Raw genomic sequence first — 14003 nt, 5'->3', positions numbered from 1 at the left:
ATCATTGTCAATCTTCTCTTAAAATGTAATATGCCTCTACTCATTTCTGCATTTACACTGACTGACTGACTGTATAATGTAATGCAATGTGATACAGTAGCATTGGTCTATCTGTCTAACTGTCTCTATGCCTTTATACTTGTTTGTCTGTCTATTCGGGGCCCAAGCTGCCACTTACCAAACTACCATGGTGTGTCTGTCTGTCTGTCTGTCTGTCTGTCTGTCTGTCTGTCTGTCTGTTTGTCTGTCTGTCTGTCTGTCTGTCTGTCTGTCTGTCTGTCTATCTGTCTGTCTACCCACCCTAATTTTTTGACCATGATGTCTCCCCTCACTTTCAGGTGGAAACCGCAGGATCAAGTACATGCAGTGGTACAAGCCATTGGTGTGGTTCTGGATCTTGGTGGGTTTGGCATACTTTGCGGCGGTCCTGAGCATGATTGGAGACTGGATCCGAGTGCTTTCCAAAAAGACCAAAGAGGAGGTGGGCTTCATTTGATTACATCGCCCATTATCACATTAGTGCAGTGGAAAATAAAAGTTCACTCAGCTGCTGCCTCCCTTCTTACGCCTGCTTAGTGCCTTGTGTTTTACTGTACATTATGCCCAGACAGATGTAAGTCATTGATCCTCTCACACAGTGTGGAAAAGGATGTATGGTGTTTCAGCAGGACTTGTGATTGTCAGCACTGGTAGATGCTGAGATCTTCAAACTAATGCCTATCCTGTAGTTTCAAATAGATCGATCCCCCCAAAATTGGCACCCATCTGGAACAATTTACCTCTGCAATATGATGGACAATTCCTTTGCTATAATGGTGTAGTAGGATGACATTGTACATAAGTGCTGATCTGGTGACAGTTTTTCAATTGTCCAACTAACGTTAGTAAATGGGTCAGAAAAGCTAAGTCCTAGTCTGTGTTAAGGACATGTGAAGTGCTGGCCTGTCATAACATTGTTGTACAGTAACACTAGATGAACATAATGCTAATGTCTTGCTACAGCATATTGCACTACATAGTTCTGCCTTGTTGTCACAGGTTGGGGAGTTTAAAGCTCATGCAGCCGAGTGGAAGGCAAACGTCCGTGCAGAATTCCGTGAAACGCGGCGGCGCCTGAGCGTTGAGATCCATGACAAGCTCCAGCGGGCCGCCACCATCCGCAGCATGGAGCGCCGTCAGCTGGGCCTGGAGCAGCGAGCCCACTCCCTGGACATGCTCTCCCCGGAGAAGAGAGCCGTGTTCGCCAGCCTTGATGCCGGCCGCTTCAAGGCCTCCTCCCAAGAGAGCATCGATACCAAGCTGAACAACCTGAGGCTGAAGGGGGCCTGCTGTGAGCCGTACGACCACCAGGGCGGCGAGCAAACGCAACAGACGGCATCGTCATCCGAGGAGAACCTCTTCAACCTGCACTTCGGATCCCTCACCAAGCTGGCCAAGCGCAACAGGAACCGCGATATGAGGAGGAACATTCCCGATGATGTTCGACAGATGTGCGAAGGCATGAGCAACACCATGCTGGGAGAGGAGAGGAGGGAAGAAGAGGAAGGAGATGGAGATGGGGAGGCAGATGAGGAAAATGTAGGAAGGAAAGAGGGAAACACCAGTCTGACAAATCTGTCACAATATGCAGTGGAGCGCAGCAAGTTGAATGAGTTCATACCAGCGCAGGCCAAAGAGAGAGAGCATGAGCAGGTACTGGCTGGAAGAGAGCCACAGACAAGCCCAGCGGTGTAAAGAAATAGGGAAAAACAGAGTGAGATACTAAGACAGAGAGAAAGAGAGAGCGCACAGTCCTTTGAGATGTCAAGAAATGTGCCTTTCTGTTTCCTATGCCTAGATTTGGGACTACTCTGAGGACATTCGTTCACTGTGCCATAGCCACGGGAAGAAAATGTGTTGCCAAAAATTAAAGAAAGGGAACAGATAGAAGAGGCTATGGTCAAATACCTCAATCCTTGGATGATACTGTATGTGTATAGGCTATAAATAGATCCATGTTTCTCCAAGGACAACTCTCCTGTATACCTGTCAACATTGGGCTTTGGAAAGAAGGGAGATTTTCTAGGACCCCCACCCGACCATCATTTTGCATTACATTATGAAAGGGATTTCCTCTCTCGGTTCCAGAGATCTACCAACTAGCATGCTGCTTGACATCTTTTTTCCACCGTGACCAAACTCCACCCTAAACCTTGTAAAACGCATGGTTGTTTCCCAACATACTTCCGGTCAGGAAGGGAATTAAAAAGTCTCCCAAGTGTATAAATATCTATATACTGTAGAGAGGGACAGACTGGGACAAGAAAATAGCCCTGGAATGTTTTGACCCAGACAGCCCATATCCAGCCTGTGAATATTTATCCCCACCCATACATGAATACAAGACATTTAGTGTCACTAATTATACAGTATATCAATTAGTGCTACATACAGTTTGTCGCCGCCAGACCACCACTGTGAGGAGACCACAACATTGAGCATTGAGTGCCTCATGATAATTAAGCAATATCACATGAGAGGGAGTGCGGTTGTTGGCTAATATTGGCACTGCTGTGATTCGGTCACAGGCACAAGGCCGCAGGCCAAGTGCCGAAGATAATCACAGCAGTGCCAATATTAGACAACAACAGCACGACCTCGAGTGTGATATTGCTTTTATACAACAGTTCTATTAAACAAAGCTGATAAAAAAAAAGACAAAAAGCTGCGAAAATATATGATTTCTGTATTTATTCCTCCGCCAACAAAAATAGTCCCCTCAGGTTTCTGCTTTGCTGAAAATGTAGCATAATCAGCCTAATTAACTGCAGGCTGTCTACTTTACTACTGTCTACTCTACAGCTGTGAAGCGTTCTGTTGATTAGGGCAGCTGTGAAGCGGAGTGATCTACACACAGTGAAGCGCCAGTGCATTATCATGAAATAACGGCACTCGTAGGATCCCTCTTGTCCAATCAAATTGCTCGGCCGGAACTACCTGTTGTATAAAGGGCCAGTGTTTTTCCGTAATTCTGCTATTAAACAGACAAACATACTATAATGACCAGGGGCCATATCGTCACAAAACTTGTTGGACATAGGCTGCATGCCTCGCACAAACAGCGGTTGTGAGACGGGAATCTGATTGGTTTGAATGATGTAATGCCCAGGCATTGCCTGGCTACACCTGTGAGTAATTCTGATGCTTAAGACTTCCAAAATCTCATTTGAGCTGGCATTTTGGGGACGCAGATGATTTGGCACGGCTCTAATAATCTAAAGGTGCCGTGGACATCCCCGCCGAGAATTGCATCCCCACCATATTTCGGGGCTGTTTTAACTTAGAAAACAGGGAGGTCACGTCTACCAAGACAATTATATCACTTTTAAACAGTTACATTTCTGTATAAATCATTACAATATGCTCCCATGAGGTGGGGATGCGTTTAGCTGCTGCCGGGCGGGGGTGCAAAACTCCTGGACACCTGCGCAAGGCGGACTGCTATTATTAAGGCATGCAAACAGGTGCGCAAGCGCAAATAGGGGATATTGCCTGTACCAAGATAGGGCCCCAGGTCTTGAAGAATAAGGTGCACGCGCTGGGCCTTGGCCATTGGGATTGTCCCTTTGGTCGACTGGTTAGCATATTGCTCTTTGGAATGACAGACCCTGGTTCAATTCCCTGATTTGTTACAAAACAAATGAACGGCACAAACATAACCTCCTGGGTGGAGGTAACAATTAAAAGGTGGAGTATGGATGGACATAGGTAGAAATACACTGAGCCTTGATGCTGTTCCACCGGCAATGGAAATGCTGCTGGTGCTTGCCCTACTGAAAAGTCAGTCATTTTTGGTGCATTTTGATGCCTCAGCTTCACGGTTCTTTATTTTCTGCCCCTCAATTTCTCTGCCCCACCTTTTCTTTAGTTTTAGTTTTTACTTCTGTCTGATCTCGCTGATCGGCAGCTAGTGCTCCGTTCGTGAGGGGTGGAGGCAGAGCTCCCTCACCTCTCTCTCGCTCACTCACCTCTCTCTCTCACTCACTCACCTCTCTCGCTCACTCACCTTTCTCTCTCTCACCTCTCTCTCTCGCTCACTCACCTCTCTCTCACTCACCTCTCTCTCGCTCACCTCTCTCGCTCACCTCTCTCGCTCACCTCTCTCTCACTCACTCACCTCTCTCGCTCACCTCTCTCTCACTCACCTCTCTCTCTCGCTCACCTCTCTCTCACTCACCTCTCTCTCTCGCTCACCTCTCTCTCGCTCACCTCTCTCTCGCTCACTCACCTCTCTCACTCACCTCTCTCGCTCACCTCTCTCGCTCACCTCTCTCTCACTCACTCACCTCTCTCTCTCACTCACCTCTCTCTCACTCACCTCTCTCTCGCTCACCTCTCTCTCACTCGCTCACCTCTCTCTCGCTCACCTCTCTCGCTCACCTCTCTCTCACTCGCTCACCTCTCTCTCGCTCACCTCTCTCTCGCTCACCTCTCTCTCACTCACTCACCTCTCTCTCACTCATTCACCTCTCACTCACTCACCTCTCTCTCGCTCACCTCTCTCTCACTCACTCACCTCTCTCTCTCGCTCACCTCTCTCTCGCTCACTCACCTCTCTCACTCACCTCTCTCGCTCACCTCTCTCGCTCACCTCTCTCTCACTCACTCACCTCTCTCTCACTCATTCACCTCTCACTCACTCACCTCTCTCTCGCTCACCTCTCTCTCACTCACCTCTCTCTCACTCACTCACTCACCTCTCTCTCACTCATTCACCTCTCACTCACTCACCTCTCTCTCGCTCACCTCTCTCTCACTCACTCACCTCTCTCTCTCATTCACCTCTCACTCACTCATTCACCTCTCACTCACTCACCTCTCTCTCGCTCACCTCTCTCTCACTCGCTCACCTCTCTCTCGCTCACCTCTCTCTCACTCACTCACCTCTCTCACTCACTCACCTCTCTCTCGCTCACCTCTCTCTCACTCGCTCACCTCTCTCTCGCTCACCTCTCGCTCACTCACCTCTCTCTCACTCACTCACCTCTCTCGCTCACCTCTCTCTCGCTCACCTCTCTCTCGCTCACCTCTCTCTCACTCGTTCACCTCTCTCTCGCTCACCTCTCTCTCACTCGCTCACCTCTCTCTCGCTCACCTCTCTCTCGCTCACTCACCTCTCTCTCACTCACTCACCTCTCTCGCTCACCTCTCTCTCGCTCACCTCTCTCTCGCTCACCTCTCTCTCACTCGTTCACCTCTCTCTCACTCACTCACCTCTCTCACTCACTCACCTCTCTCACTCGCTCACCTCTCTCTCGCTCACCTCTCTCGCTCACTCACCTCTCTCTCACTCACTCACCTCTCTCGCTCACCTCTCTCTCACTCACCTCTCTCTCGCTCACCTCTCTCTCACTCGCTCACCTCTCTCTCGCTCACCTCTCTCTCACTCACTCACCTCTCTCTCACTCACTCACCTCTCTCTCACTCATTCACCTCTCTCACTCACTCACCTCTCTCTCACTCACTCACCTCTCTCTCACTCACCTCTCACTCACTCACCCCCCCCCCCCCTTGCTCTGTCTGTATAACTAAAAAGAAAAAAGGAAAATATGGGAGATTTACGGGGAAAATTACCAAATGCAAGCGCGGTGGGAGAGGGGGTGAAAATACAGGAGAAACTTGGAGAAAACAGGAGCGTTGACAGTGTGCCATAGCCATAGGAAGAAAATGTGTTGCCAAAAATTAAAGAAAGGGAATAGAAGAGGCTATGGTTAAATAGGCCTACCTCAAGTCTTGGATGATACTGTGGGGTAGTTATAAAAAGCCAAGGCAAGGACAACTCTTCTGCCAACACCCTCTTCTGTTGCCTCTGACAGCTCTTATTTAAGACGGAAAAGAAAAAGCAAAGACTGCCTGACAATGTCGAATATGTCTTCTTCTTCTTCTTTTTCTTCTTCTTTTTTAACAATGTGTGCAGGAGATCCAGAGAGCCAATGTCACGCCATCCGTCTTCAGAAACCATATTGATCTGCACTTCACTGTGGTGGCTATTTTTAGCTGAGCAGACTGCTACAGACTCCAGCCTTTAATGAATGGAGGTGGAGAAGTTGTGTTTCTGCTGGATCAATAGACAGCGAGAGCATTTACCCAACTGCCATGTACAATTATTCCTACGTGGTATGCGACTTTGAAAATATCCTTAGGATATAAATCTCTGTATGCTATAAGAGCTCAAAAGAAACAACTATTCACATTGACTGTGCATGGTTATTCAAACACAAAACTGCAGCTCCAGTGCAATTTATTGACGAGTACTAACTTGAAGGCTTGGAGTTATAGCTGAACTAATGTCTGTTGGCATTTCAATTAAATGAAAAATACTGCTTTCATTTAGGCTATACTTTCTACTGCTCACTAAAGGAATGGACAAAACAATTATTTCAGTTATGATTCGGCACCATTTCTTAAATCTCAATCAACATGATATAATTTTTAAGGGCTGGATTCCACTTGAAAGAACCACGGTTAATTTGACATTTTGAGATGGTGAACATTATTTTGTAAATGATTGACTCTTTAATGAATGTGATGCTGATTTGTATTCATCAGGCATGTTTCCATCTGTGTTTATTCATTTTTTTATATCGACCCTGCACTTCAACTGAATTTTTCATTCAGCTGTAAAGGAAAATATGAAGTGAATATGTCATGCCATGTCTGTGTCATGTATGTCATTTCTTTGCCCTAAACACAGTTCTGAGATATTGAATAACATCAGGAATTTTCCTCATAGAGGGTAAAAGATCTCAGTATCTTCACATTGAATTTGTTTTTCTATACTTTGTAAAGCTTTATTCACTGAGGTGTTTACTAATTTTCTAAAACTTGTGACATTTTAGACTATTTTTTTTACTACTTTAACTATCATCCGCACTGTGAAAACAGGTACTGATATTGCTGTCCAATGCATACTTGTAATTTTACAAAATTTGAAAATGTACCATTGGCATGCATTCCATGCATTTCTAATGGTGAATTACAGATATTGGTTGTACCCATAACCTGTCTTTCTGATATGAATCACATTAATCTGTCCATGACTATCATCAGTGACAAGTTGATCTTGCTCAGACTATTTGTTGTTTACAGTTTATTTTGTGAAAAGATCACATCAAATGTAGTGAGTGCCTTTTTCCAGTAATAAATATTAGAAAATGAATGAAACAATTGTGATTGTATAACTTTGCTATTGTGGTAAACAAGCTCAAGAGTGTGAAAAGTGGTAGAAACACAATAAGTATAATTACATTATATCATATCCATACATCACCACAGTGTTGCATCCTTCATTACGCATACACATACTAGATAATACTATATGATCAAATACTCTAAATTAATTTACAGATAGATTTGTGGTCACTCTCCCACTCTGTCTTGCAGGAGCCTGCATGGTGGTTGTGGTCGTTAGGCTGATTGAGTGCACCTGGACCCAGTGTACTCCTTGCATCGGCGCAGTTTCTAGGCCGAGCGGCAGGCGCAGATCAAAGCAGTGGGCGTGGAAAGGCGCACTTGATATCGTCGTGCTGGCGCTAGATGCAGCCCAAAGCATTACAACCACGCCTTTTAGGCGTAAAATTATGCACCGTCATGCTCATTGGATAAGTGCAATAAACGAATCGCACGCTTGCCTTTTTAGCTCCAATTCCAGTGATCCCGCAAAACCAGACGAAAGCCAAACGCTCTGCCCCCCCCCCCCCTCCCTTCATCCAGCCTGTCTGTCTGCATTATAGGCTATTATTCCATATTATTATGCTTCTCAAACCAATCTAACTGCAGTTTCAATACTGCAAGCATGTAAATACGCTACACTATAGCAAGATCAAAGTGAAAATAATGTTCTATGCATCAGTTAGAAAAATATAGCCTATTAGATTGGTGAAAGTTTGTCCAGAAAGATATCATTTTCTCTCGCCTGCTGCAGGAAGGATGATGCACATAAATATACCCTACATTATGTCAAGTCATTGCATAAATGTGTTTTTATTGTAAAACTAAATGTGAAATAGGGCCAAGTTATTGGAGGGACATCACAGTATAGCAGATGCCATTAGAAGCGCGTTCCGAAGCGCGTTCCGCTGTTAAAGCTTCTGGCATACTCTTCGCGCACGCGCTGGAGGCGGGGCTCAGAGGAGGGCGCGCGCACTCTGCGCGGGCCAAAACAGAACATACTCAGTGCGCAGCTCCAGGCTCCAGGCAGTCTGAATGAAATTGAATGTAACGTTCCCAATTCTATGTATTAAATTATAAAAAACGACCCCTCCACATTTGGGAAGGCTAAGCCACACAACTAGTTCGTTATAATCGAACAGCATGCTTTGAAGGCGACTTTACGACGGTGAGGACTCAATCACAGCAGATATCCGCTGATAGCCTACCACGGAGATCTCACAGGCACAGGCAGCAAAACCGACGCGCTGATAGAAAAATCTCCATGGACGCGCCGCGCTGCGCTCAGGCCTCGCCCCCCGACACGCCCCGTGCGATGTCGTCATAATCGCCGTGCGCCCTATGCGCTTGGCTGGGCGCGAAGAGTATGCCAGAAGCTTTACTTCTCTAAATCACGTTAACTCGACAAGGGGTATATATAGGCCCAGGAGGACATATATGTTTCACTTAGGGTGGTGTTTTAATTTCGATGATTTATTTGGTCCAATATTGAAATGTTCTACAATTGCAGGCTGTGTTACCATTACACATTATTTTAGATCGACCTTTTATATCTATTTCGCCTCATTTGGTTGCTATTTAGTAGCGAAATTTAGTACCCAATTGCATGCTGGGGCATTCACAGTTGTGCCTGTCAGACTGCCTGCAGCCTCAAAGCGGTACGGACGGAGTTGTTTTACCCAGGCTGGAAGCGTTGTCACACAGGCTTGTGACAGTAACTCAACGCGGAAGGATTTATTTCACAATAAACTGGTAAACGCACACCAATGCCTGCTCCTGTCAGTAGGAGAGAGGGAGAGAGTGACACAGAGAAGGGTGACAGAGGAGAGAGGGGACGGACTGGCCCATTGAATAGGCCTGCTTTTCAAAGGCGCAAGGCGCTAAATTAACGGCAGGTCGGAAGATAGGAGTACGCCGGTATTTAGCGCCGACACGCCCACTTTGGCGCATTCAGGGACTCCGCCACGCCCATTCGGCCTAAAGCGCATTTGGCAGCCTAAAGCCTATTGCTATTTTCCCGAAACAGGCGCTAGGCACGTTTTTTTGCGGTTAAGGCCCGTAATTGCGCCGATGGCCTGTGGGAGAATAGGGCCCTAAAAGCCTGCAGACCATTCAGTGTCTCTCTCCCTCCTCACCTGTGTGCACAATTTGTTTTATTTGTTTAGAGTAGTTTGTGTTGTTTAGTCCTTAGGTTTAGGTAATACATTGCTGTTATACCCTTTACTTTGGCATGTTACAACCTGGCTCAAGGAAGTAACAAAAGGATGGAGTTCTACACAAAGTTAAAGCCATACTTTATTACCTAAAAGTAAGGACTAAACAACACAAACCCAAATTATTAATTATTATTAAAACCCCAAAGAACAGATCACCGACTCCAACCACCAGGCTCCTGCAAGACAGGGCCAGCAAAGTGGGAGGGTCGTCACCCATTCACCCCATTGCACCATCAAAGTCTGCACACTGCAATCAAATATGAAATAAGATCTCAATGCTCCTCTGTAGACTTATCGGTCCCTATTCTCCCACAGGCCTTCGGCGCTAAAACGGGCCTTAAACGCAAAAAAACGTGCCTTGCGCCTGTTTCGGGAAAATAGCAATAGGCTTTAGGCTGCCAAATGCGCTTTAGGCCGAATGGGCGTGGCGGAGTCCCTGAATGCGCCAAAGTGGGCGTGTCGGCGCTAAATACGGCGTACTCCTATCTTCCAGCCATCTTCCGACCTGGCCTACTTTTAGCGCTTTGCGCTTTTGAAAAGCAGGCCTATTCAGTCCTCTGTCACCCTTCTCTGTGTCACTCTCTCCCTCTCTCCTACTGACAGGAGCAGGCATTGGTGTGCGTTTACCAGTTTATTGGGAAATAAATCCTTCCGCGTTGAGTTACTGTCACAAGCCTGTGTGACAACGCTTCCAGCCTGGGTAAAACAACTCCGTCCGTACCGCTTTGAGGCTGCAGGCAGTCTGACAGGCACAATACGACTGTCTCTCTCTGACTGCCTGTGAATGCCCCAGCATGCAATTGGGTACTAAATTTCGCTACTAAATAGCAACCAAATGAGGCGAAATAGATATAAAAGGTCGATCTAAAATAATGTGTAATGGTAACACAGCCTGCAATTGTAGAACATTTCAATATTGGACCAAATAAATCATCGAAATTAAAACACCACCCTAAGTGAAACATATATGTCCTCCTGGGCCTATATCCTTTGTCGATTTAACGTCATTTAGATAAGTGTCAGCGGAAGCGCTTCAGAACGCGCATGTGCTATACTGTGATGTCCGGCCCAACTTCACATTTAGTTTTACAATAAAAACACATTTATGCAATGACTTTACATAATGTAGGGTATATTTATGTGCATCATTCTACCTGCAGCAGGGGAGAGAAAACGATATCGTTCTGAACAAACTTTCACCAATATAAAATTAATCTCATCATATAGGGATAGGCTATATTTTTGTAGCTGATGCCTTTAGAACATTATTTTCACTTTGATCTTGCTATAGTGTAGCGTATTTACATGCTTGCAGTATTGAAACTGCAGTTAGATTGGTTTGAGAAGCATAATAATATGGAATAATAGCCTATATATGGAGATAGACAGACCGGATGAAGGGAGGGGGGGGCGGCGGAGCCCTTGGCTTTGTCTGGTTTTACCGGATTTGTCCAGGAATTGGAGCTTAAAAGGCAAGCGTGTGTCTCTTCCCTGCAATTCTCCAATGAGCGGACAATGCATAATTTTACGCTTAAAAGGCGTGGTTATAATGGTTGAGGCTGAGTTTAGCGCCGATACCAAGATATCAAGTGCGCCTTTCCACACCCACTGCTTTGCGCTGCGGCTGGCGCTCGGCCTAGAAACTGCGCCGCTGCAACGATAGAGCCCATCGTCTGTATTTTTCTCCCTCCCCCCTCTCTCAAAATCTTATCCATATCAACGTTTAAACATTACATACATTATCATAGTATGTTTGCCTTAATGCAGCTTCTGGCAAATAAAACAACTGAATTCATTGTTATGTAACTGACTGCTGACGTGTTGCAGGATGCTGTGGTGGCATAGGGCTTTACTGGGAGCTAGCCTGGGTGAACCCAGCCTTCAACGTGACGTCACAGACTATGCCTGTAATGTAACTTTGTGACTGATAGTACATAGAGGTCACGTGGAGGCTAGCTGGGAGCCACAGTCACGTGTGTGTCAGTGTGTGTGGCACCCAGTAAAAAAAATCCAGCTGACAGCACCACTAAAGAAATTAATTAGGAGGGCAGGCCCTTCAAGGTGGAAGTGACCTCAACCTGCCGCACCCCCCCCCCCCTCTCTCTCTCTCTTGCTCCCCCTCTGTCCTTATCTCTGTGCCTCCTCCACTCATGGCACATAATGGCTGTGCATGATTCTCCCCTGACAGTTCCCCGCATGTTCACACTTGATTTACTACTTGTGGGTTTTCCATTAGTCTGTTTACTCATTACAATCAATGTCATCAATATAGTGGCAGGAGCGTAGGTGTTCCAGCTCAGGAAAAAGGTTCTCTGCTCTGCTGACAAACATGATGACATTGTGTAGCATGGGAGGGAAAGATTATGAAATATCATTATGATATTTTATGAGCTTTCCAACTAGCCAGCAAGGGCAAACTAGATAGAGTGACGAGACCTCCCACTCTCCTGCCAGGTGGTTAGTGTGACGACCCTCCCACTCTCCTGCCTGGTGGTTGGGGTCTGAAACTTTCAGGAAGTGTAAAGAGCACCCATGATTTTTTAATTAGGTAATTGCCCTATTCCCCCAAAGTTATAACAATTTATTTACTACAACTAAGGACTAAACAACACACCAACTACATCAAACCAAGAAAACAGAACAAAATGAGGAAGCATCAGATCACTTTGTGAAAACATGATACAGCCTGTATCTGTATGTGGTCACTTTGCAAACAGCATCTGCATCTGCCTGTTCACCACTGTTCCTGTCTACCTGTCTCCCTGATTGATTACATGCTCCCATACCTCCCCATTTCTCTTCCTTGGCTAATTGCCTCTACCGTATAACCAAAGCTCCCTTGAAGGCCTGCCTGATCTGTCTGTATCTGCTTTCTCCCATTGCTGTGTGTGCTTGCTTAGTATTGAGCCTCATACCTGTCAGCTGTCTCTCTGCCTCTGACCAACAGGGAGGCAGTGGAGGTGGAGTGGAGGAGGAATAAAGGGTCCCAGCTGCACCCAAAGGTGCACTTTCACATGACACACCACAGTGGGAGGTGTGGGAGCATGTGGAAGAGTTTGACCTCACTGGCTGGGTGAACAGACCTGTGATGCATCATTTTCACAGCTCTTAGCAATGACTACTCGTCCTCATGATGCTATAATGAAGTCATACACATGCACCTTGAATTGCCGGAATGCTGGCTCATCCATGACAGGTCCCTGACCGGGCCTGTCCAGATCCGTGGCTGTTAGTTTCTCTAAAGCAATACCCCTTATGGTGTAACAAAAGGCTATTTGGTATGGTCATGGGGCCCTCAGCGCGAAGGGGCCCCCCGCGATGGGAGAGCGAAAAATTAATAAAATATATGTCTGGCTCCACATAAATATATGACATAAGCTAGGCCTATATGACCAATCAGAATTAAATAAAATTTGTTTCCAAGAAGATAAAGTCTCATGATTGATTGTTATAGTGTCAAGTCACACCCTCTTCTGCATTCAGATATGAACCAAGGGATTTACTATAATCCGCCATTCATTTTTCATCTACATTTTGTAAACTGCTTATGAAAAGTTTTTCAACATTTTTGTTTTAGTTTTGGCCCAAGTGAATATGGTCTCCCCAGATTATATTCTAAATATAGCTGAATCACTTGGTTTGACCCATGACCAAGTAAAACTATTTTTATAAGCATTTTACGAAATGTAGATGGGAAAATGAATGGCGGATGAAATCCCTTGCTAAACGCGGAAGAGGGCGTGACTTTGGCACTCTATTGGATGTCTTGTCTGATTGATTTTGCGAGTTGGCGACACATTTTCCGATTATTCCGACAGCACTTGAATGCAGCATCAGATCAGGTCGGTCAGGAGGTCAAGTCGTCAAGTGTGTGGAAAAAAAGAAAGGGGAAAAGACGAGAAAGAAAGAAGCTGCTCAAGTGTAAACTGGGTAAACCCACTAGCTAGTGACTGATAGCACCCCTTTTTATTTAGCTCAATGGATAGCACATAGATAGAGGTCACGTGGAGGCTGGGTTTACCCAGGCTAGCTAAAATGTCCCGCTAATATAGCGTTAAGTAGCTTCTTTTTTTTTTTAAAGCTATTAAACAAAGTGAAGAAGATGATGTAGGCTAGTAGGTAGCCTAGCTAGTAGGTAGCCTGCACTGCCTGGACACGTCGTCGACGACAGCCTAATAAAAGGAGCTGGATTTTGAGGACCTTCACAGAGTTTGCAAAGAAAAAGTCAAAGAGAAGAACTGCTAAAGGTAAGAACCGATTATGCGGCTGTGCATTGAGCCGTATTATCTGTTGTGATTGTGTGTTGCTGTATGGGTTACCATTTACTTGATGCTGCTTGCATAATATGTAGGCCTACTGTTATGCTGCTGCTGCTATTCATCATTGTAGTTACATCATTACACGGCCATCTTGGTAGGACCAGTGGGTAGGACAATAACAGGTGATTGAAAAAAGAAAAAAGTTATTGTAGGCCTAATCAATTAACAGGCGATTACAATCAAAAGACAAGAAGCCAATGAGCTGTGTCAAGCAATCAATTTCATTCAATCAATCAATAAATTTTATATTTATATAAAA

At 45.5% G+C, this 14003-nt stretch overlaps 1 protein-coding gene across 1 annotated transcript in view; it reads left to right on the top strand.

Moving 5' to 3' along the window:
- kcnk10b (potassium channel, subfamily K, member 10b) overlaps nt 1-1734 on the top strand; it is a gene marked incomplete at both ends in the record, with an annotated part of 38095 nt that extends 36361 nt beyond the window's left edge. Inside the window, 2 exons of the mRNA XM_083633046.1 lie at nt 339-481; nt 1039-1734. Of these exons, the coding sequence (XP_083489172.1) occupies nt 339-481; nt 1039-1734 (839 nt within the window). The remainder of the gene's footprint in view (nt 1-338; nt 482-1038) is intronic.
- Between the last annotated feature and the right edge of the window lie 12269 nt (nt 1735-14003).

The sequence above is a fragment of the Poromitra crassiceps genome, assembly GCF_964638095.1.
Source record: "Poromitra crassiceps genome assembly, chromosome: 3".
Lineage (NCBI taxonomy): Eukaryota > Metazoa > Chordata > Actinopteri > Beryciformes > Melamphaidae > Poromitra > Poromitra crassiceps.
This window is presented reverse-complemented; position numbering and strand designations above follow the sequence as displayed.